A 25,885-nucleotide genomic window follows, 5' to 3' on the forward strand; every position below is an offset into this window, starting at 1 on the left:
CACACACACACTCACACACAGGCACACACAGAGACAGACACACACACACACAGGCATGCGCACACACACACACATACACAGGCACACACAGAGACAGACACACATACACAGGCATACACACACACACACACACACACACACACACACGCACAGGTTACAACAATGGACTGTTAATTCCTGTGTACACGGTGTTGCAGCAGCCCAGAGGTGAAGCAGAACTGTGGTTTTGTTTCCTAAAGATGAACCAAGAGTACCAGATGCTGCTAGCACCATTTTCAAGCACAGATTTGTTTGCCAGGGATGACATTTAAGAATCAGTACACGAAGTGGGAAATTATCTGTCAAACTCTGCTGTAGGAATGCTAACAGCATCTCTCCAATCAGGAAAAGTGCACTGAGCTACCTAAAACAATGTGTGTGACCTGGAGTCAGGGGACATACCTGTAACAGCTTAGCAGCCATCCTACAAAAACATCAGAGGCATAGCTCTGTGTATGTAGGGTACCACTGAGCTGTCTCCAGACACACTGTGAGGACTCTCTTTCCTCTTCATCCTTCCTATAGCTCATGTAGAGTAACAACCACTTACACTGTCTCCATCATGACAAGGAAACAGTCTTTTTAAATGTCCCATACAGACTACAGACAATGATAAGGCAGAGGACCGGGTTCAGTTCTTAGCATCCACATAGCAGCTCACAGCTACCTTAACTCCTGTTCCAGAGGAGCCAATGCCCTCTTCTGGCCTCTGTCATAGCCAGGCATGTACGTGGTGCATAGATATACAGGCAGACAAAACGCTCCTACATAAAATAAGCAGGCTTAAAAAAATGTTCCACACATTTTTTATTAAGTTGAAAGTAAGGACAGTCTTGCTGGACAGTCTTGCTTTGCCTCTACTGGATGGTGTAGGGAAAGGCTCACTTCATTTGGGACAGAAAAGCTAAATCAGTGTAGTTTAGCAAAAGGCTGAACAGCTTCAACATACACCACCTACACCCAAAGCTAACCATACCTGATGCACCCTCAAATAAACCAACAAGAACCAAAACAACGCCACCAGCCAAGCAAAAGATGTGCAATCTGTCTATATAATGAACTTTCTACTGAGTGGCCCTGGAAGTACAAAACTGAAGACACAATCTGTGGAGCGGAAAAGGAAAGGCAACCAAGAACTGCATCTCCCACCAGCCTGTCCCTGCAGCACCCCAGCTCTCCGGCCCCACCATGGCCTGGCAAGCAGGCCTCAGAGGAAAACCTCACAGCATGCTCTGCCTTTCACCTTAGCTTCAGGGGGGAAAAGTTACTTTGTATCCCTAGAAGTGGCTTCCGCTGTAGTAAGTATGTCCTCCTCAGTTATGCCTGCCACATTTTGAGAGGATGCAATACAGTAATCTCTAGTCTCTATATTTTCCATTGAAATATTTCATATTCTCAGCAAAACTGATGGAAAAAGGGGTGGGTTCCTGTTGTATTAGTCCATCCGTTTAACCTTTTCAAAAGAAACACCAGGGCCTGAACAAATTTATATTACAGAGTAAATTCAGAGAGTTAATTATAGCCATAATTTGTTTTGTAAGGCTGATTCTGAGTGGCTGCTGAGGTCATTCCCAGTGTTGCTATGGTGATGGCACAGGTACATTGCCAAGGCAATGCATGTGTAAAGGGTAGCTAGCAGAAGCTCTTTCCTTGATGTCAGGGGAGGAAGAAGTCACGGTATACATGGGACTAAAGTATCTGGGAGATAAGCCACACCAAAGAGTGTTTTAGAAAAAGTAGGTTGGGCTGTTTAAGTTCTCTTTACTCCCATCCGTTATAGGCCTTCAATGACTTTCTGTTATACTGAGATACTGAATAGTTTGATCCTTGTTAATTAAAAATATTTAGTCTTCTTCCACATACTTCCAAAGTCAGTGGTCAGCGTCCATGACTGGCTTTGCCGTGGCTGTATTACCAACACTTGGCTGAGAGCCTGGGTTACCTAACAGATGCTCAATGTGTCACTCAAATTAAAATGATTCTATGGGAAATGCTGCAATAGTTGGGCAAATTTCACTCCTTAGGAACAAGCATAGGAGCCAGAGGGCTGTTAGCTACCCATCTGCAGTTAATTATATTTCTGGGATATGGCTGGCCTGCACTATGTAAAAACTAAATTCTGAATTAAAAATGCCTCTGACAAGTTTACAACAGAGGAAGGAACCATTGGTTTAACTTCATTTAGGAGATATGCTTCCTGCGCTTAAGTCCTGGCCACTGGATGACGTAATTGGCTTAAGCACACTCATCTGTGTACAGCTTCCAGGCTTCTGAATTCTACCTAATCCAGTGAAAATGGAGGAGACTGAATCTACCAGCAGGCATGTCTGACACAGTGTCTTTAACTGAACCAAATTCTACAGGTTTTTGTTGGTTTTCAGTAAAAAAGTGTGGCAGCAAGGAGGTATGCTTAGTAATCCAACAGTTCCTTTACCACAGCAAAGCTACCTGGAGTTTGACAACATACTGGACTTGTAGCATTATGGCAGAAGCTAAGGATATGAAAATTCTTGGATGAAATTCATGGGCTATGCATACAAAGAGCTTGCCTAGGGTTTTTATTTGAATTCAGTCATCTTCTGGGAACCTGTCACAAAATTTCAAGTGATAATCCATAAACACCTTCCTATAGTATGTGTGAGTCCATGAAATCGTGAGGGCAGCCATGTCCATTAGCTAGTTAGTGACCACTGCATTCTTTTCACAATTAACCTATGGATCATCTCTGGCTGCATCAAGTTTGGAAAAAGGCAATATAACAATACTTTAAATTATTAAAAGAGTAAAGCTGAAACATCACTAAAATAATATGACCAAATCATATTTTTTTTTCTGTTTGGGATATGATTCTAACTGATCATTAAACCAGAAGAGTAACTTTAAACAACAACAAAAACTCAAGTGCCCCCTTCCTTTAAATGTAAGCAACACAGAATAAGATTTGGTGATATATAAGTAAAATATATCAAGATAGTTGATATTTTTTAAAAATAAAAGTTGGAGACATAGAAACCCTACCAAATATACCATTAAGAAAAAAACAATCTGTGGGTAATACAGATGCAAAGAAGTTTCTGCATGTGGTGCAAACCCAGCTAAACACAATAAACCATATTAAACACTGTCATGGGCCACTGACAGCATGTTTTTGGGTGTGTTTGGGACTGGGGTTTTGACCCCTCTAAGTGTCTCCATGGCATGGCTGCCAAGTAACATATTTGTACTTCAATTTCCATATGAAGTTGGAACTGTGGCACAGAAAAGTGATTCTGGGTAGGTTTTATATTTTTAATTATTAAAAAGAAGGTTACAAAAACTAGGTCGCCTTCATTAAAAAAAAAAAATTAGCAAGACCTCATTGTGAGAGGATCAGTCTTTTGGGAGTAGAAAGCTAGATCATGCCATGAGATTCCATCTGACACTGTCAAAAAGGAGTGAAGGCGAGGGAGAACCAGACACACAGCTCTGTGCAGAACACAAAATTCCAGAGAAAGGGAGGTTAAAAAAAAAACAAAACACCAAAATATTGTTAAAGTGACCATTTAAAAAATGGCTCAATGACAGTTCTGAAAACTACTACCCTGAGGAAAGGTTCAAAGACAGGCTTGAGGCCAGGTCCCCCAAAGCCCCTCCGTCTCTGGTCTGAGTTGGCCAGGAGTCTGGTTCAGCCTGTCAGCTGCCCAAGGTTACTCATTGCACAAGCGTGTCCATCTCTGATGAGCTCACTGGGTAGAAGGAAAACTAACATTCCTCACGGTTAGTGTTCAGTGACGGGTAGCATTTACGACAGGTTGTTGTGTGCAGGGCTATGACCCAGGTCCTTGAGAACTTATCTCAAGGGAGGGAACTCTCTGCAGCAATGAGAAACTGGAGGGCTAATACACCCTGACTTTCTTTAACCAAAGAGTTACAACAGTTCACAAGTATTTTTTTCCCCTTTAAAAAATCTTGAATATGCTGAAAAACCTTATCACTGCATCTAGGAAAGAGATTCAGATTCTTAATTTTATATACAGACAGCTGTTCAAAATGGTTATTAAAAAGAGACTCCCAATGAACAGTGAGACCAAGCAACTCTGTGTGTGCCAGGCAGACTCCGGTGTCACAGCTAGGATGTGGCCAACAGCAATAGATTCACGACTATATTGCACAAGCGAACAGATACGGCTTGTAATTAGACATACGCACAGCCAGGTGCAACAGTGCATACCTTACAGCCCTCACTACTCAGGAGCCTGGGCAGGACTGTTTGCTGTAAGGAGCCCGAGGCAGCTGTGCAACACAAGCAGACTGTCTCTTAAATGTGAGACAAAAGGAAACAACAAAATCCAAAGAAAGAGACAAAGGAAGGCAAAAAAAAAAAGGCCAGTCTCAATCTGCATATTGGGTTTTTCTAATTTATTTCCTTCTAAGTCAGCTTTCAAGAGTGTTATTAATTCTGACACAATTCTGAAACACGAAGAAATATTAGGAGGATGCTTCTTGATCTGACTTGCTGTGCAACTGCAGTGCTTAATTCAGATAATATATACCTGTTTAACGAGAATCTATTATGTTAAAATTTAATTCAGTATAGGTTTGATGGGGTGGGGGGGCTGGCACAAGGAGCTGGTATGAAGATAACATTAAAATATATTTCTTTCCCGTAGGGATGTCAGACTACCTGGGAAGCAAAGATAGTACAGATGAATCAATTAAGAAACAATTAAGTACCAAATTGTAAGCTGCTAACTAAGAATGCAATAAGAAAGGATAGATGATTAGGAACTTCAGTCCCTAGAGAATAATGTGAAAAAAAAAAAAAGGCTGGGGGATGTTATAGGCAGAAAAAAAAGAGAGAGAATAAGAGTGAAGAAATCAGAAACGGCACAGAATTTTCTTAGTCTTTAAAGTAGTACCTTTTAATGAAAGACCACAGTAAACTAGACAGTAAACTTCAACAGTGGGAATGAAGCGAAAGGTAAAAGACCCAAATCCTCTCCTGAGAAGGACGTGGTACTCGAGCAATGACTACAGTTGTACTGCAGGTAGCACTGATGATGTGGACATGTGGACCTTAGGCTTGTTCTGTAGCACAAGGCCTAGACGTTCAAATACAAATGATCATGTTTGGAGATTGAGGGGAGCATCCTAATTTGACTTAACATACCACAGGACAACATTAAACCTATTATTTTATTCATTTTATGTATAAGTGCTTTGCCTGCATATACGCATGTGTACCAGAAGAGGGCACTGGATCCCCAGGGCCTGAAGTTACACACTGTTGTGAGCCACCACATGGGAAACTTAACCTGGGTCCTCTGCAAGAACTCTAAGTGCTGTTAACCACTGAACAATGCCACTAGCCTTCCAACTTATTGTTTTAAACTGAAAAGGTAAAGCGATAACAACCAGCCAGTCAGGCCCAAAGGCTGCTCGATAGGCAGTAAGCCAAAAAGGACGGAGGGAGGCCCAAAGTCTTAAAGAAAGCAAGGCTCCTGGGCTCATCTGTGGCTGGAGGTGAGGCTGTCACTAGTAGGGGACAAGTTTTAATCTGGCCCCGTACAAAATCCTGTCTTTTCTACTGAACGTTAATTAGTTAGTCTTCCCAGACACCTTCAGCCAAGCACTAGGCATAAAGATGGAACAGAAAACAGTTCTCCTTCTCAGAGGCCAAATAAACTGCTGAACATTTCTGGTCTTTTACATCACCTTTAGCACTGGATGCTCTGTGCTGCTGGTACAGGCATTGCTGGGGGCAGCGGGTGGGGCATTCAATTCGGAGCTCCGTGACTCATTCTGATCAGGCCTAGGGTGCCATGCAATGTTTCTGGACAAAGACGAAGGAACGAAAGCCAACTATTTTCGCAACACTCTAAAGCTTCTTTCTGTGTTAGTTCACAATACCAGCCTTCAGCAAGACTTCTTCTGCTGGCTGTCCGGCAACATTCACTCTTCTTTTTTTTTTTTTTTTTTGTTTTGTTTTTTGTTTTGTTTTGTTTTTTGAGACAGGGTTTCTCTGTGTAGCCTTGGCTGTCCTGGACTCGCTTTGTAGACCAGGCTGGCCTCGAACTCACAGCGATCCACCTGCCTCTGCCTCCCGAGTGCTGGGACTAAAGGCGTGCGCCACCACACCCGGGGCTGGCTGTATGTGTGTGGAGGCACCGTCCGTCGTCATGTCTATCCGTCTGTTCCTGTGTGTTTGCAGACATCTCGCCCTGCCAGCCCAGCACCATCGGGAATCATGGTGAAGCCAATATGGCGCCGAGGGTGGGCCAGGCGGGGAAGGGGCCGGGGCTCCTCTGTGGGATGCCTGCGATCCTCCATCATCATCTTGTCCCTCATCCCCTGACCACCTGCTCCCAGACCACCATCCATTAACACAGTCTGGATTTAATAAATTCATATGGGTGTTTAAAAAAAATTTACTCTTCTATAGGAGGAATTTCAAACTATGTGTGGATATGTGAGCACTTTGGGCTTTGTGATCCATATTGTCAGTGTTTTAATGATCTGACTCTGCCAAATGGGTACCAAAGCAGATGCAGACATGAAAGTGTACAGCGGAGCTCCAATCAAACTATAAAAATAGAAAGTCAGATGAATTTTACCACGGGCTGTTCATCCCCATTGTACAGTGACAACACTAAGATATTAGCTAAGAACATCATCTTTCTGAGTAAAAAAATCTATAGAGGAGACGGTTTGGAAATGCAGCTATTTAAGATGCAGTGAAGTGAGAGCAAGTAGCCAGTCTGCAGTGTAATAGAATCAAAGACACTCAAATATTAAAATGAATTTAAGCATTGACTATCACCTACCATGCCCAAGGAGAGTGAGGCTTAGCTTACTACTCCAAGCTCCAGAAGTGACGAGCAATGGAGGGAACCGCATCTACAGGTGGATGTCTGCCCAAGAGTCACATCATACCATGCTGTTTCCTATTTCTGAAATTCCTTTTGCATTGCAAAATCAACATAATGGTATGTGATGTGTTGGTTCAAGGTCACAATCAAAGCAAATTCCAGTGCTGATGAGTGTCAAAGAGGCCACTTCTTTATGCACATATGGCTCTGGATTACATGGCAGCTTTCAAAGTTGTTTGCCCTCCGTGGAGGGGAGGTACACCCTGTAGAGTAAGATTAAGGCAAACCCAGATACCACAGTCTTCAGCCTAAGACTGTAGCACAGGGGCTTTTTTTTTTTTTCACTGTACTTCAGTGTGAATGAGATCTGTGTTTTGTGGCTAGTGTTAGGGACTTTTGGTACTGTAGGCAGTGAACTCATTTGACCTGATGTCTCACTATTAAAGCAGATGGTGAACACTAGAAAAAATAAAAAATAAAAAAAAGAAAGAAAGAAAGAAGAAAACGTACAGCCATCTGTTAATTGTGTTCATTTTCTCTTTAGAAAAAGAGCCTTCAGCCTTTTAAATCAATAATGAAAAAGTCAGTAAAATAATCTACAAAATTCTTCAGAATCTTAGAGTGCTTTTAATTGTCTTGTTCTATAGAACTGAAGAATGCACCAAGTTAATACCATTTGCAAACCTATCTGAAGTGTTTGCATTTTCTGAAATTCCTCATCTCTTCATCTATTTGTCCTTGGAGCTGTAACTATTTACTGTGATAACTTTTATGGTGTCCTTAATCAGCTCCTATAAAAGTGATTGGGAAGAATAGAAGATGAGATCTGAGGAAAGGGGTTAAGAGTGTAGACTAAGCCAGCGGTGGTGGTACATGCCTTTAATCCCAGCACTCAGGAAGCAGAGGAAGGCGTCTGAGCTCAAGGCCAGACTGGTTTATAGAAAGAGTTCTGGGAAAGCCACGTTTACACAGAGAAACTGTTATAAACAAAACAAAACAAAACAAAGAACCCACCACCAAAGAGTGTAATTAAAACTTATACCTAATATTTCTGAATTATCCCTAACTCAGACTCAGTCCATGCTAGCATGAACAGGTGCTTAGTGAAACATGACTCTGTTTTAATGATAATGACCCAAATCCTCAGGGTTCACTTTCTAGTAAGCTTGATGCATTTCTTCCTATTAGGAAACTACTTGAGACATCAATAAACATCAATAATTTGTATCACACGGAGTGACTTTAACACCCAAAGATACTTATCTAGTAGCATATGAACTATACATGTGTCTAATCTAACAAGTGTCAAATGCCTGTCTGTACACTCTCTTCCATGCTTCCCCCCCCCCCCCCCCCCCCGCCCCGTGAAGCTGTATTTCATAATGGCTCTGTGCTATGGAACAAGCAAATCTGATTTCAACTCTGGTTCCTACCATTTATTACAGTGTGACCCTTAGCAGGTTTCTCAGTCTTGCTAGGACCTCAGTTTTTTCTTTATAAGGATACAATAAGAAATACCTGTAACGCCACCGTGGGCAGCTTTGAGGACTAGACGGAACAACACACATGAAAGAACTAAGCACAGGGTTACAGTCCAAGTGTCTAGTAAACAGTAGCTACTGTTGTTTTAATCAGAACCTTTGAGATCTTAGAACTTGAAAAACAGCAAGGAAAAAAAAAAGGCTTACATGTCTTTAGCCCTTAATCTTCTAAGCCCACCAGTAATTGCCAGAGAGAGAGAGAGAGTGAGCGGGAACTTGCATAAAAGTAGTTGAAAACAAAAATTATACATCTGTATTTTCATGGAGCAATCAGCTGTGATGGCCAAACATTAGCAGTCACTATTAGGTACTGGAAATACAGGTGGATGTTCTAAGAAACACAGAAATATGTACAGAGTGCTAAGACAGATGACATGGTGACGAACTTTGGGACTGGGTCAGGCATTCAGAATCAGTGACTCCTAATTGGGTCTTCAAGGGTGGATATATGAGTTCATCAGACAGAAAAAAGAAGAGTCATGCTTAGCTTCGGCTTCCAGTATTTTTTTGGCATGTGGCTCGCATGGCGTCTCACATGCAGCAGGACTCTACGGGGAAAGTGGTCAGGTCCCAGCCTCTAAGCAAATGTTTCTGACAGATCCTAATTCCTCACATAGCTAGAAATCTGAGATCTACATATCTTCTAACAGAAGAATGGCCAATATACAGATGAAAGCCAAGGCCCGCCTAAAGGAAAAGAAGGCGAGATCCAGGAGGAACATACACCAAAGAAGAAAAAGGGAATGGTGACCTCAAGTACAGCAGACGACAGGGGGCTTCTCAGATTCTACAGAAAGAAGTTCACAGCAGGGCATTAGGGAGAATGCTGCATGGGACCTGCAACCTTGTGGGTTGCCTATCTCTTTTAGAAAGGTTACCCAACTAAGAAAAGAAGAGGGGAAAAGGAAAAAAAAAAGGGGGGGAAATTGTCCAGACATAGATGAAGAAAAAGTTGGCATGAATTCCCACTACCCGCCCCCCAGGCAGGATGAGGCAGGTCACCCAGCTACCTAGATACTGGTCCAGCAATAATCCTACAATACAATACAAGGTTAGAACACACAGCTTTCCATTATGAAATATATTTCAAAGTAACCAAAAGCATCAGTTGAGTAGAAAAGAAACCTCAGAGAAGAAGGCCAACACAGAGCAAGTGACACATGTAGTAAGTAGGCTGGGCATGGTAACACATGACTTTAACCCCTAGAGGAAGAGTCAGGCTAATCTCTAAGAGCTGGAGACCAGCCTCATCTGTAGAGGAAGATCCAAGCCAACCAGAACCTGCCTCAACAATAACAACTTCCGTTACTGTTACTGTTACTGTTGTTACTACTACTACTACTTCTTTATAAATTATACTGAGATTATTTATCAACAAGAGTTATACACTGAAATAAAAGGATTAAGTGAAAAGCTGATAGGGTAAGAATACAATATAATTTAAAACACATTCTAGGCACACTGCTCACCTTGAATCTAAGTCTTAACTTCCAGTGTATAATAAATCCTTGTGAAAAAGAAGCAAGCTAAATTGCACAAAGGCTCAATCAGGAAATCAGGCCACTTTCTTCAGCATACCAGTAAAATATAAAACAGGTCTCTCTACCAGGGTAGAAGAGTCTTAAGAGACAGAGCTGCCAGATGCAATGTGTGCTTCTAAAATTAACCACATCTGAAAGACATTTTAGAAGAACCCGAGGAATCTGAACATGAACTTATTATTGGCTTTAGGTATAATTCATACTTCATTATTAAATATATAGAAAAATATCCATTTTTACAGAGATATATACAGTAAAATGTCTAAGAGTATACAAGATGCTATAATTTCTATATTATTTCCACAAAAACATCGTCTAAAAGAACTAGGTATATGCACTCACATAAATGCAACTTATCCCCAAACTCACTATAGAAAAGTATCAACATGTAAAGATTAGTCAGTTAGGGGACTAAATCAGCTTGTGCCAGGGACCCCATATCAGTATCAGCTCTGTCCAATCAGCAGGTCATTTTCTATGCTGGACTCAGCTTATATTGGCAGAGTACTGAGGAGGAGAAAACTGCCCAGGACAGCTCTTTAGCCTACAACAAACATTACAGCAATATGCAAATCCCCCAATAAGTAATGGGTACAAGTCTCAAAATCTACAAATCTCACTGGGAAATTATCATGAGAGAGTTTATCTATGGATATCAACAGTTCATGCAAAAGGAACTTTTTCAGTGGTCTACCCCAGGGTAGAGGGCAAACTGGGTTCTTCATGGACAGTCATGACCCTGGTGGACACATAACTATCAGATACTGAACTTCTAACTCCCTGGTAGCAAGGCCTCTCTATAGGCAGAATATGTATAGATGATGGGTGAAGAAAAAAATAGGTATAATATAAAATAAGCATAAACAGAGGTTGGCTTGGGCTCAGTGGTAGGGCACTTGTTGCGCATGCAGAAGGTTCTAGGTTCAATCTCTAGTATTGGAAAAGGAAAGAAGGAAGGAGGAGAGGGAGGGAAAGAGGGAAGAGAGGAGGAAAGGGAGGAGTCATGGAGCATTACTTGGAGACAGGATCCTGCTAGCAGAGTGAGGCCAGAAGGGAGTTAGGGAGAAGCAGGGAATCAGGATGAGCGTGGAGGAGTAAACACCAGGAGGGCGAGACATACTGAACAGGACAGGGGAGGGTGGGTAAACACAGCAGCAACACAGGGAGGCTGACGACATTTGAAATGGCGAAGGAAACAGAAGGACAGAGGAGGCAGGAAGGAAAAGACAGCTGGTCAAAGGTAGAGGAGGCAGAATGTGGAACGACAAGAAAGGAATGCATGCTTTCTATCTGTGTGTTCAACTCACAGAAACCTGCACAAAGGGAACGAAGAGGGCAGGGCAGGTGGAAGGGTGAGGAAAGGTCAGCAGAAAGTAGCAGATCCAGGACCCGAAGGGTGACGTGGAAGAAGAAAGGGGCGGGAAGGACAGACAGGAACAGCACAAGTCAGAGGAGTGCATGTTAAACAGGGCAGACAGGATGCTGCTGTCAGTCTAGAATTACATGACTCAAACTGAGCAGATAATATGAACGTACTTTATTTGGGTGACATTTCTATGTCTGATGTGAACCATAACTTATCTTATGCAAATATCTGGAAAGGGAGAAATGTAACTTCATTGTAAAAAGAATGTGTAATCCCTGGGACTTCCAAGCACTGCTGAGGGGCATCAATCAGCCACCTGGGCCCCTCAGTTTGCTCTAACGTCTACTCTTATCCACTGGGTCACTCTATAACAGAGACGAGCTTAAGGCTGGAATATTTCTTACTCTTTCTTGTGCCTAACCAGAACAAAAATGAGAGGGGAATGGCATATTAACATAATTAATGTAGACAGAAACTACATTAGATAACTAAAAAAAAAATCCAAAACCAACAACCCACATTTTCCCCCTGGATCTTAGCTATCCAGATTGCTGACTATGTTGATTATATTAACCTCATGCTGAACTTCATTTCTGTTAGGCACATTTGAAGACTGAGAATTAACAGGTCTCTCTTGGATGCAAATCTTTCCCAGGACACACGAGATTGACTGGCACATTCTGGAATGTGTGCAAGATTAAAAACTCACTCAGTTTTCCTGCAAAAGAGAACCCAATCAATAATGGTTCTTTGAAAGCAGACAAGGGTCTGAGAATTGCAAACTACGAAGTCTTACATGTTTTGGGAAGCCATGATCAGACACGTTTTTATTTGTAACTTCTAATTTATTCAAGTGTTCTGTTGCCCAATACTAAGATCAGAATTCTTATTTAGAAAAATTATTGCAAGATTTCAAGCCACAACGTGTCTTTGTTTGTGTTCTACTGCTGTCATAAAGACCACGGCCAAAATGCAACTTGAGTGGGAAAGGGCTTATTTCATCTTACATTTCCAGGTTAATAGTCTCTCACTGAGTGGTGGAAACTCAAGCAACGCAGGAACTTGGGGGCAGGAAGTATATCAAGGCAACAGAGGAACACTGCTTACTGGCTTGTTCTCCATAGCTTGCTCACCCTGCCTTCCTATAGCACCCAAAACCACTGTTCCAGGGGTGGCACTGCCTACATGGGCTGGGCCCTCCCACATCAGCCACTAATTAAGAAAATGCTTCTTCACAGGCGTCCCTATAGGCCAATGCAATGGAGGTGTTTACTCAGCTGAAGTACCCAGGCTTGTGTCAAGTTGGCTCCCCTCCCCCAAATCTACCCAAGGCACAATGGTGCATAGATCTGTGGGTCATTGGCTTGCAATTTGTGGGAGAAAACAGAGTAATGAAAATCAGATCGCTAGGGTCTTCCTTTTATTTTGTTTTGTTCTTGTTGTTTTTTTAAGTAAAACTCAGTGCAAGAAATACTCTGGGATCTGAGGATGTAGAGCTCAATTGGTAGAACACTTGCCTACCATGAATGAAGTTCTAAGTCTGAGCCTTAGGATATCTAGTTGGCATGGTGACACATACCTTTAATTCCAGTACTCCCGAGCTGAAGATAGGAGTGCTGGGAGTTCAAAGCCAGCCTGAGCTCCTTGAGACTTGTCTCCAAAAAAGAAACCAAACAAAACAAACCCAAAACGCCAGAACTATTGTTCCCCCATATGACCTCAGTACTTTATGATCAAGCCTACATTTAGGAGTCTGACACTCAAATATGAGCTTAATGTCTATACCACATAGGTTCAATTACCACACACACACACACAGCACCGACTGCATTGTCACAAACATCACAGAGCAGATTCCTCTAAGGTAAAGCAACAGGAGGTTCCTCAGGGCCCACAGTGCAGATACTCACTATTTGGTAGAGTCGGACAACTGGTATTCCCGCCGTCTGTCATAGCACTCCTGGACTCCAGGGTCATTCCACAAGCTCTTTATTGCATCGACATATGGATTCTCAAAGGCAGACACCTTTTCCACATCGACCTCTCGAACCAGCTGTGCATGAGCCTGTTGAGGAAACCAAACAGCAACAGTCTGAACACTCGGCATTGCTCTACTTAGTCCTGATTCATACTTTATTCTGTAAACAATTTTAGAGAGATTTTCATAGACTGGCTTTCAAATGGCTCATAATAATGTATCTTCATACTTTCTTCCTTAGAGAGAATTTAGCCCCAAACCATCACCTCTGAAGCTAAAGTCAATTAGAAGGAACAGGACACCAGGACAGCCAGGAGTGCCCTCTATAGAGGCCAGCGTGTTAAGTGATTATCACAACCCCAAGGCAGTTGACAGTTACTACACATCCACTCTGACAATTTGTTATAGTCACGTGCATGTTGTCCTCTAAGAGTTGTTACCGGCAGCAGCTCAGAGCCCTCAGTAGCAGTGGTCCCTACAGATCACTTTCAAATGGGACATAAAAATCACCAAAAGAAGAGTTCACTACTTTAACTGCAGTGATTCTTTCTCCAGCCCAGCACACCCCACATTCCAAAACACTGCTACCTGCCACCTCTACATTATCACGTTGAGGAACCCACTCCAGTGTTCTAACAACCAAGTAGAGCTTTGCTATTTTCATTATAGTACACCTAGCAAGAAAAAGACAGAAATTTAAAAATTTCAACACTATTAAGTAACAGTTTTATATTTCAATTACAAACTCGTTTGTTCTCAAAGCAGCCAGAACACTACCGTTTAATAACACCAATCAAAATAGGCTTCACTAAATATGATATGTGCAAATTAGACATACATGACAAATACACAAACAAATATAATAACTAATTTGGAAATTGGATACTTATTGAAACAATTCTGATTTTGCACACACAAAAAAATCTAAAAACGGTTAGTAAATGGTTGTCATGATTACACCATGGCCAATTAATTATTCCTTTCATCTGGTATTAGGCACGAACAATGTTAGGAAATACAATCCCCGTTGTGCCCAGTCTGAGCCTCAGCCTTCAAGTAGGAAAAGCTTTTTTTTTTTCCTATGTTAATTTTGACTTAAGATGTTAGGAAGTTCAGCAAAGACCTAAATGCCCTTTGTTATCCGCTCGCTTTGACCAAGACAAGCGGATCTAGTCACTGAAAAGCCCCAGCTCCAGTGTGTCTCTCAGCTGTGGAAATGGATCTCTGCAGTTCAGTTTCTATATTCCGCCCCTGTTTAGGCAATCTGCCTTGTAAACTACCAGCACCTTCATCAGCTTGGGTTCCTGAGCCTGAATCCGACCCCAGGTGGAGCCTGCCTCATCATGGTCCTTCCTGGGGCTCATCTTTCTATCTAGAAGGCCCTTCTGACTCATCCCTGAACTTGGAAACAAGAGCATGTGATCAGGGGCTGTGCCACGTGCCATGACTCACAGCAGTGGTTCTCAATCTTCCTGATGCTGCGACCTCATGCTGTGGCGACCCACAACCATGAAGTTAGTTTGTTACGACTTCATAAGTGTAATGTTGCTGCTGTTATGAATTGCTATGTAAATATCTGTGTTTTCTGATGGTCTTGGGCTGACCCCCGTGAAAGGGGTAGCAATCTACAGGTTGAGAACCACTGACTTTACAGGGTGGCCGTTATGAGTTTCGTCTCCAGACACTGTGGGTTTTGTGTACTTTGACCCGTGGACCTTCATTAGTTTGCTCTATGCTGAGTGTTATGCCTCAGCTTATCTTACCTCTAGACTACATCGTAACCAAAGGAACTGTGACCGTAAAGATCTCATTTCTCCAGGGCTCAGCACAAAATGAACATACATTAAATATTTAATTGCATTTAATAGGTACAGTAACACACACACACACACACACACACACACACACACACACACACACACACACACGGTTACCTACAAGCCATAATTTCAAGGCAATCTTCCATCCTTACCCAGTTTCTCAGAATGATAGTGTAGTATAGTTACTATGAGTGTTAGTATCTTTTCCCCATAACATAAAAGGTCAAAGACAGGCTCAGCACTGTAGTATCACAGTTCACTAGGGTGCTGATACTTAGTAGAAGTCCAATAAGTACTTGCCCGTTAAACTAACAAACGGATGAGCGGGAGAGCCGAAATTAAACACTGCTGCAAAGCAAAACAGCTAACTTCTGGTTCTAGCTTTTGCCCTTTTAAAAACTAATTTTCCTTGTCCATAAGGCAAGACAATTAGACCAAGTCAACAAGGATCTCCTCTAGGCACGAATAGTATGACTATAAATATGCCATAACACATAAACATTAAAGCACTGACACTGACCCTGTTTTTTTTTTTAAATACTATATTTACTTTATGTTATGTGTAAGGGTATTTTGTTTACATCTTGGTTGTATCACATGCATACTTGCTGTTCACATAGACTAGAAGATGGTGTTGAATCCCCTGGCAGTGAAGTTACAGGCAAACATGAGCCATTAGTGGGTTCTCTTAAGAGCAGCAGAAGCTTTCAACTGCTGAGCCATCTCTCCAGCCCCAACACTGTCCCTTTTTTAGCATAACCGTCAGTAAAACAGAGTTTACTATTTTAACCAACAACCGAAGGAAGTCTATACATGAGCAAGGAAATGCAGTGTGGACAGAGAGGCCAAACGAGCTATCAATGGGAAGAGCGGTGTCTGCTGGCAGGACAAGGTGAAGCATGTGGTGTCTGAGGAGGAACGTGAACAAAAGCCTAACAGACAAAACATGTCTCTTTCAACTGCAGAAACAGATCCATTCAAACAAATCTCTATCTTGAGATTTGTCACCATCATGAACCCACAAACTCAGAAGTCACTCTGCAACATTTTCAAAAGAATATCACCTCCAAACACACCCCAATCACCACGCTGCCTTCATGAAGAATGGAATTTCTAAGTTACTTTATTATATTCCAAGTTCAGAATCCTATCCTTGCTGCTTTAGAAAATGATTCAAATATAATCAAGTACAATTTGCATTTATGTAAAAGTTTGAGATGAAAGTTTTCTAAGTTATTTAAAAGTATGATGACATCTTACAAATTACACATAGAATTAAAATTGTTGATATAGTGTAATCCTCGTTATTTTTTTAATTCAACACAGGGATGTTTTTAGTATGTTACAACAGAAAGATAAATTTGAACCTTTATTCTATTTGCCCATGTAAAATAGTAAAAACTGTAAATAATGATGCTAAATTAAACAATTATTAATTTTAAAAGGCTATTATGAAAAGGAAAGAAGTCACTTAATAATAATATAATAAACAAGAAGTTAAATTACAGTTGATGTCTCTATTTTGAAAACTGCATGGAAAAGTCAGTTCACTTATGTAAACAAAATGTAAGATTCAATCTGTTTTATTTTAAGATAGGGTTGAGCACACTGAGTGGAAATGTTTAAGAGTGGACGTTAGTGTTCAGATTCTTAGCAAGCTGGTGGCAAGTGTGAGCAGCAAACTGTGAGAAGCAGTTAGCTACTTTCAGGACCCATGGCAGAAATCTAGGCAACCACAAGATGCTCAGGCAAATCTTGTGTGTTGACACTTCTCTGGTTTGTCTGCGGAGGTAAAGTGGAACTGCGGACCCACCACAGTAGGTCTCACTCTGCCCACTGAAGGCAAGTGTTCAGACTAAATAAAAAGGCTCTCGTGCTCAATGCTGGAAGGAGTTTCAAAAAGTCATTCTGAGCGCCAGAGAGCCTCGGAGTATTCTAGCTCCTACACTCCAGGAGTGGAAAATCAAAAGGTAACTTCCACATTTGCTGAGAGCCTTCAGACACAAATATTGAGGTTTGTCTGAAGAGACTCCCACTACAAATAGGTACTCTGAATCACAAATAGCAGGACCTCAGTCAAACAGAGTCCACTTTAATTCTCAACTGAGGCTCACACATCCTTCATTTCCCCCTTGTTGATGATTTCCTTTGGCATTTCAGTCTTTAAAGCACACGCACACATGCACAACACACCTGCAAACAAAATGTGTCCTGGTGATGTCTTGGTTGTTTAGTTTTTCGGCTCAAAGGAAACAGAGTATCATGACAGCTTATGCTACTGGGTGCCAGTTGAGAATGACCTTGTACAAGCTGCTAAACATCTTCCAACCCTGTTTCCATATCCACCCCCCCCCCCCGTCTCCATGATGCTACTCAGGAATAATGTTCCCAGCTGCTGCTCTAAAGGCTAAAAAGTCATAGAACTCTTGGGGCAAGGCTCTCGCCTGAAGCTACTAAGTGAATTCTAAGGTTAAAGGAAAGAGAATGTAAGACCAACACCACGAACCATGGCACATGCACGTCCATGAGCCCCTGTGACCTCAGGTAAGACATTTAAGTCTCATTTGGCTCAGGTGAAAACCATTCTGGAAGCTCACTGCTTACTAGGTAGAGTGGAAACTTTATGCTGTATATTATACAAATGTTCTGACAAGAAAATGCCAGATGACATTTTAAGAGCCACATACTACTCTATTTGTATGAAGACTTTACCAATTAACATAATGTATTGATTGATTCATTGGTAAATGCCCCCTAACATTACTAGATTTTCACTTATAACAATCATTTTGGTACTTGTGAAAGCAACCAATGGCTGTAAGGCATGCTGCTTTCCACAGAAACCCATTTCCTTTTGACTTCGGTACTCCATACCTGTACCTGTTTATCTAACATGCATTTGTTTCTTAAGTGGAAGACTCTGCTTGGACTGTTTATAGTATTCCTTTACTTTTTCTACCCCACCAGCATAGTTTTCCATGCAGTAATTCTGTCTAGCATTTTGCTCATCCTTGGCCTGTTTTGTGTTTGACGTTATCATTATCCTATCAGCATTGAAGACACAGGAGGTCAGGCACTTGGTACAGCACTAAACCACAAACACACAGGCGGCCTCCACGAACCTGCCATCTGATGCAATTATAAGATTCCAGGAGAGAAAATCTCAACTTCAGACCTTAGGGCGGCAGATGATGACCTTGTACTTTTATTACCCTTCTGGTCATGATGGCAATGTCACACTATGGCACACGCATTATGAACACTATCTTCAGAGTTTACACAAAGCCACAGAAATAAAGAAGTTGGAAAAGGAAACTTTTGAAGATAGGTACATTCATTAAGATTCAAAATAATTAGGCTATGGCTATATGGTTGCTTTTAAAGAATATTCATGAACAATACTTGCTAGAGTTTTAACAACTACCTGACAAATGTGTTCTGAAGTGAGGAAGAGTGCTAGTTGTGGTCACTGGAAGCTGAGCAGAATTTGTGACACAAAACTCACAAACTCCACAGAATTAACACTTTTGCAAATTCAGTGCTTAAGGTTTGGGGATACGGCAGGCTTCCCAATTTGGTTTGGCCGTCGATGTTCTTCTTCCTTCAGGTTACTGACAGGTTGCAGCACTAGTGGTTCACACTTGGAAGGCAGGGACTAGTGACAACCCCTCAAGAACGAAGTGGGAACACTTTTACACGGATGAACAACCCCTCCCTGTTTGAGCGTATAGGCCAGTGCTGCTTCAGGATGTACACCTTGTCATTCCCAAGATTACATTCGACATGTGGTTCATTTCCTAAATATTAGGTTTTTAAAAAATCTAATCACTTTAGCCATTGTAATGTTTGTGTTCCTAAAATCTTATTAGCCAGCCAAGCATGTTATTATTGGTTTGGGAATCTTATTTTCTTGACAACAGAAAGAAAAAAACCGACAAAAAAAATATTTCCTGAACAAAGCCTCCTCTATTAAAACACAAACAAACAAACAACAACAAAACTAGAAACAATAAAAACCTTACTGAACCCCTGTCTCACCCCCCAAGCATCCCAGGCCCCTGTAGAGGGTCTAGAAATATTTTTTAAAAATTTCCATGTAAAATATAGCCATTGATTTCAGTTAAGAAACTATTTGGAAGAACTGAAAGTGGATGGCTCACTCTCGCAGACCTGGGCAAAGAAGAAGTCATTTGGAACAGAGTGTTCCTCGTGGCCCACTAGCTGGAAGAACAAGACACTGCTCCATCAGGAAACACGTGAGGAGACACAAGGAGACAGCGCGTCTCTGCCGCACAGACAGCAATGAGTCTGAGCAGCAAGAAGGAAAGCAGGGATTTCTCACTTCACTCAAGCACGTTTTTAACACAAGTGAGTTACACAACCTGTCACTCTAAGAATCCAAATTTCAAAAACATTAGTGAAGAGTCCGCTGTTGGAAGCTCCTCTACTCCTCTATAGAGAATATGGTGAGAGTTTATCGTCTGTACTGTGACACTTGAGTGATATATAGCCATATATATATAGTGGTATATAGATTTATATATATATAGTGGTATATAGATTTACTGACTGATTGACCAAAAGGTAACTTTTATTATACTAATATGATTTAAGAAAAATGCATATACTTGAAGAAATATTCAAATCAAGCCATGTCTTTAAAAGTACAAGTTTTCCCCTCTGTAATGGTTAATCTTCATAGGGAGCTTAATTGGATTAATAAATGTCACTTCGTAAAATATCAAAAGAGAGAAGGAAGAGGATGAGGCAGCAAGGCTGTGTTAAGATCTACAGAGGAAAGTACACTTAACCCTGGTAAATAACACAGCATCCTAAACTGCACACAACATCAAAGGATCATTCTCTCTCTAGAGGGTTACTGGCAAAGGACAGGACAGACTATTGTACCTTTCCTTAGGAGTTAATCCAAACAAGCCTATCCATGGCTTGGAAAGGAAAAATGCCTTGTAGGAATGCTGTTTGTTGTAGAGACTAGAAGAGAAAAAAAAATGCATCAAGTCTGTCTCAACACGTGGGACAGCAGAGTGGATTTTCTGGCCACTGTCTCCGCTCAATGTGTGAGAGCGCTTGCATCTGCAACAGCACCTCTGGTCACTGTCCACTCTCATCTTTCCATTCTGAAAGAAAACTCTGTCCTATACACTGTTGTACCATCTCACTGGGAGAATACACTGACTGGAGAGCTGACCGGAGCCAAAGCAAAAGCCTGGCATTGCTTTAACTACTTGATCACGTGATTCTTAGGTCTTGTTTGACTTGCTTGTGGGGAAACATGCAACATCTGGAGCTGACTATAGCAGAGAAGCCCTAGAATGTTCCAAGCAGAGCTTAGGGGCCATTCTGATGGGAGCGTGGAAGAACTGGATGCTGATAGAGATGCAGACATTAAAGGCCCAGTTACAATGTTTCAGAAGGGTACAAGGTCTATACCATGAACTAGACTATAGGTGATGGTAACTGGCTACTAGATTTAGACAGATTTACAGCGAGAAAGAGCTAAAACAAGGGGGAAATGTGCAGGTTGGGGGAGGAAGGACTGTGAAGCTGGCCAGCTAACATTGTGGTGTCAGAAAGTGACTGTATTTGTTAAGCTTAGACTTGGCACTGCGACAACGGGAAGGTTCTCTGAGAACAAGACACCCCTTCATCCGTGGTCACAATGCAATCCATTTGGAGAGGAGAATGCCTAAGAAGGCAGAGCCTGCTGGAAAACAGTGCCTAGGAAGGCGCTTTCCCAATCACAGTCACAAAGGCACACAGAATACAGTGGAACTGTGGTCCAAGGAGCCCAGACTGTAGCCGGTATTGGAATTTGGCAGTGTTATATATACTTGGCTCTTATTTTGCAGGCATACAAGTTGCAGGAGTGAGAGAGTTATGGATGCTTGTACCAAGGTTCCAGAAAGCTGCTGAGGCAAGCAATGTGAAACAGAATTGGAACCCTAGTAAGGAGACTCCAAGAGGCCCCCTGCATGGAGCTAGGATGTAAAAGCTCAGTGGAGACCCTAGGATATTAGAGATCGTAGGACTGTGGAGGGCATGCCAGGAAAATTTGCGAGCACATTTAAGGAATGCTTCATTAAAAAATGAAAAACTAGGACTAACTATCTGTACAGCAGCAAATGGGGACTTAGCAACCTGTGTACGGAGGACTCGGGCTGGGCAACCGGAAACCTAGAAGGGAGAGCACAAATACTTGAGCTACAGTTTTTAAATCATCAACAGCTAAAATTCAGGGCTTTTATATGAACATTCCCCAAACCACACCCATAAAAAAAGATGCAATACTTCTCTTAATAAACTCTAAGTCCCAGTAACACTTCGTATTCCAAGAGGATAAGGGGCTGTTTGTATGGTATGCTCAACCAAGAACAATGGGAGAAGACACAGAAACAAAACAAAACAAAACAGAACAATATGTGGTACACAAGCTGACCAGCTTCAGGTCACTTGCTTAACCCCTGTCTAATTGCCAGCCCCCCTGCAGGGCTGGTATAATTTTTGTCTTCTTTGTGTGATAAGTAAATGTGAGCACTCCAGAATCTTGAGCCTGGCTCCTGCGAAGAGGCATTTTCTGTTTTTTTTCGTGCACATACATGTTTGCCTGTTATTTCATGCTCAATTCTCATTTGAAAGTTCATAAGATAATTAAGTGCCATTGGTAGTTACTTTAATTAGACTTATTTTTTTTTAAACTGAAGCTTCTTGATTTACAGTGACCCCCCCCCCCAAAGGGGGAAAATAGGTGTTTTTCTTTTCTTCAGAAAAGTACAAAGCTTACTGGTAGCATTCATGCTTTCAAAACACACAAAGCCTCCAGCACAGTCAACACCTGTTGAAGACCCCCCAGATAGAGGCTCATGAAGTCTTAGAGGTATTACACACAGGTGCTCTTTGCCTTCAACTGATTCCATGGAAAGCTAAAGTGATTGGTGATGCAGCCCTGGTCATGAAGGACAACAGTTATACCTACCTGCGTGAGACTCCAACAACTGACTGAAGGACACAGATACTTCATGAGCTCTATGTTTGTTTTTGAAAAGATTACAGTGCAATTTAGCTCCTTCCTAAAAAGTAACTAATCTTCCTACCGTGCTGCCTGCCTGCCATGTGTTTCTGGTGTCATTCCATCCTCACTGCAAAGAGCCCAGATAGAAACTGTTCTCAGTAAGGCTTGATAACCCACAGCATATAAAGGACAGTACATAAGCAGGGCTCCTTGCCCTTCTCCAGGTCCTAAGGGCATAAGTTACAGGCATTTTAAATATTTTTAATTCTCTTGGTTTGGTGGTAGTAAAATACCAACCTTCCTATACCATCAACTTCTGGTATTAAGCCAGTCTCTTTTAGAAAACAGCAGAAAGTGGAATAAATTAATCTCTTTCGACAAAGACAGAAGACTCAGGAAAAAAAAAAAAACAAGAAAAAGAGTAAGTGCAGCATTATTAAGTGAGTATGAGACTTAAAGTATGCATCATAAAGATAAAATTCCCAGCTGCTGACCTAGGTTATTTCCATGCTATGAAAATACTCTTCCTTTTAATTTCCCATTCATGGACTTAAGATTTAGGATAGATTAATTGTATATAGAGATTTTTTTTTAATGAAGGCAAAAATGTCAATATATTCAAAGATTCAGAAAGAAACATCCTTCTACCTCACTGTTCATGTTTGTCTGTGCAGATTTCAACCACGCTGAAAAGTTCCTTAGGACAGAGACTATTTAATATGTCCTGTATTCAGGGACAATGTGAGAGAGGGGGGGAGGGAGGGAGGGAGGGGGGGAGTGTGTGTGTGTGTTTACAACAAAATTGAAGTGTCTACGTTTCTGATCTAATTGCCAAAAAAAAAAAAATGTCATCTAACAAGACTGAAGAAGCTACAATGGTGAGTGCCAGGCAGAAGGAAATACTCCTGACCCAGAAATGGAGCCTGCTAGGCTGCTAGTGCCATGGGAAGCTAGTCTCACAACTTCCCAGGCTGAGCTGACGTTTGTAACTTGGTAACTGAGTTCAATAGTGGCTGAGGTGCTCTGGTGTTACTATGCATTAAAGTGTATGCCAGAGTAAAATGCTAACCGATGGCAGGCACAGGCGTGGAAGACACACATCAGACACACACTGGGTTTTTATCCAGTGATTTCAGGAACCCTGATCCTACTCAAAAAAAAAAAATATGGGGCAGCGGCTACGAGAATGCAATTTTGATTTTGAAAAGAAAAGTTAACATTGGTATTACATCATTAATTCCTAAATGCTAAATACCAACTCATCATATATATATATATATATATATATATATATATATATATATATATATAAAAATAAATTAGTAGTCATAAAGCTATTAATCCTTTTCAAAAGGTATTGTACCTACATGGATGTCAAAAACTGCAACAGAGTTGAAAGATAAGGCACAGTAGAAATTCTCACCCATACTACCAATTGAATAGTCCTTATGAGGTCTTTTTTTTTTTTTTTTTTTTTTTTGAGGTGGGTATTTTGCATCTGGGATTCTGCACTTCAGTGTTAGTTCATCTTACACGAAGAGCCCCAAATACTCTTAATTAATGTTTCTTGTTTTGATCAATAAAGCATTAAGGCCAGAGTACATCTAACTTCTGTCTTCATTTCAGCAAAAAATTTTCCCTATCGTGCAAAGAAGTACCTGGAATTCGTAGCCCTCTCAATACAGCTGAAATTCCATAGACCTCGGGCAACCTAGAGTCCAGCAGAAATAGCAGAGAGGAGCGATGTCTCAGTGAAGTGAGATGGTGAAGGCCACTGTTGGCAGGCTTCTCAGGCTCGCTAACTGGGCAGTTAGGCTTCACGCTATGGCCAGTGGATGGGGACTTCCAGTTGACAAAATGGCCAGTGATCTATACGGACACTGATATTCAGGAAAGGCAATGGTGCGTGAGCAAATGCCAGAGACATCATACCTTTGGAGATTTTTAAATTAAGTGTCATATGACATGATTAAAAAATTTTTTGTTCCTTTGATACAAGGTCTTCGCTTTGGGTGCCCCAGAGCTTCCTACATAGACTAGGCTGGCATCTAATGCAGAGACTGCCTGCCTCTGCTTCCTAAGTGCTGGGGTGCAAGGCGTGCATCAACATGCCCTGCGCCTTGACACTGTAATGCTCTCCTAGTGGTCTATACATAGACTTGATGACTAGACCCATGCTGAGCAGCAAAAAGCAATTTAAGAAAAAAAAATCTATGTGTTTTATTTTCAAATGAGAAAAAATATTAAATTTTGTCCCATTTAGTATGTGGAACAGCTATGGCAGGATTACCTGCTTGACAGCTTGATGCTAGCCAGGATCCAGTGGGAAGAGCAGCAGAGTCCCCCCAGCTAGGGGACACACGGAGTCTACTACCTAACACCATGCCTCCTGATGTCAGGTGGTGACTGGAAGGAAAGGCATCCCACACACAGTGAGGCAACAAGCTTTCCAGTCATGAAACAAACAACTTCTAGCCTAGAATAACATGTTCCAAACACACTGGCCTCTCTGCACACGTGTGCTGAGACAAGGAGCTGAGAAACAGCCTGTGTAAAGGTAGATGGATGTTCAATCCCTTCAAGACCAAACTTGAAGTCTGAAAAGGGGTTTGACAGGTACTTGAATGTTTCCATTGTGATGGGATTTTGCTGTCAAAACTGCAGGAAGGGATAGTAGGGGGGAAACCAAGTCAACTATAAAAATGTGGACAGTAAATCCTTTGGCAACGTTTTAGCCCATGTGTGTAACATATACAAGGCAACACCTTTCAATGAGTTGAAGGGACAGGCTCATCATTATGAGCAGCAAAGACAGAACTTTATTACAAGCTTGAATTAAAAACCTGAGCAGGGTCTGCAGGGACCCAGGCAGATCACAATCACCTGTTATTTTATTTCTAGGGGATCTGGTGCCTTCTTCTGGCCTCCTCGGGCACCCGACACAGACATGGTGCACAGGCATACATGCAGATGAGACACCCATACATATAAACTAATAACTTAAAAACATATTATATGTTATTTGTAAAGAAACCTGTGTGCAAATGGTGACAGAATTTTCGTCTCAGCTATGTATCTCCTGTGAGGTCCTTTCATTACATATTAAAGAATTGTCTTAAGCTGAACCAGACTACACAATTACTTTCATAGGAATTAATAATTTAGTCAGTACAGTGCTTACCTTGATAGCACAAGACCTAATCAATCCTCAGAAGCCATTAAAAAAAAAAAAGGTTGGAGTAGTAGTGTCAATATCCTGGCTGGGAAGGTAGAGTCAGGCACTGCAGGCACTGGCTAGCGTAGACTACTTGGGAAGTTCTAGGCCATTGCAATAATCTTCAGTACATCTCTCTCTCCCACCTGCCACCTGCCACATACAGACACTCTTTTAATTTTAAGAAGGCTGCTGGCTTGGCTGTAATTTGAGGGTCTGGGCAGTGGGAAAAGAGCAAGCTGGATAGCTAGACTAGGTGACTCTTTGTGCTTTAGGCTCAGCACGAGTCCCTGCCTCAGGAAATAAAGTAGAAAGCAACTGATGGAGACTCAATAATAAGTCCAGCTCTGGCCTCCACAGGCATGGGTGGAAAAATTTGCACAGATGCATATGCATGCAGCCACACGCATACATATGCAGAGACACTTATAATCAAAATAGCGCATATCACAAAGACTGAAAATTTTATCAAACATACATACTTAAGGACATTTATGAATGTGCACAT

General features: G+C 41.6%; 1 protein-coding gene across 1 annotated transcript in view; it reads right to left on the reverse strand.

Annotated features, from left to right (window-relative positions):
- Positions 1–25,885, reverse strand: part of LOC311608175 (guanine nucleotide-binding protein G(q) subunit alpha) — a 227,633-nt gene that overhangs the window by 45,872 nt on the left and 155,876 nt on the right. Inside the window, exon 3 of the mRNA XM_084800513.1 lies at positions 13,246–13,400. Within this exon, the coding sequence (XP_084656639.1) occupies positions 13,246–13,400 (155 nt within the window). The remainder of the gene's footprint in view (positions 1–13,245; positions 13,401–25,885) is intronic.

This window comes from Acomys minous (assembly GCF_964271855.1).
Source record: "Acomys minous genome assembly, chromosome: 2".
Taxonomy (NCBI): domain Eukaryota; kingdom Metazoa; phylum Chordata; class Mammalia; order Rodentia; family Muridae; genus Acomys; species Acomys minous.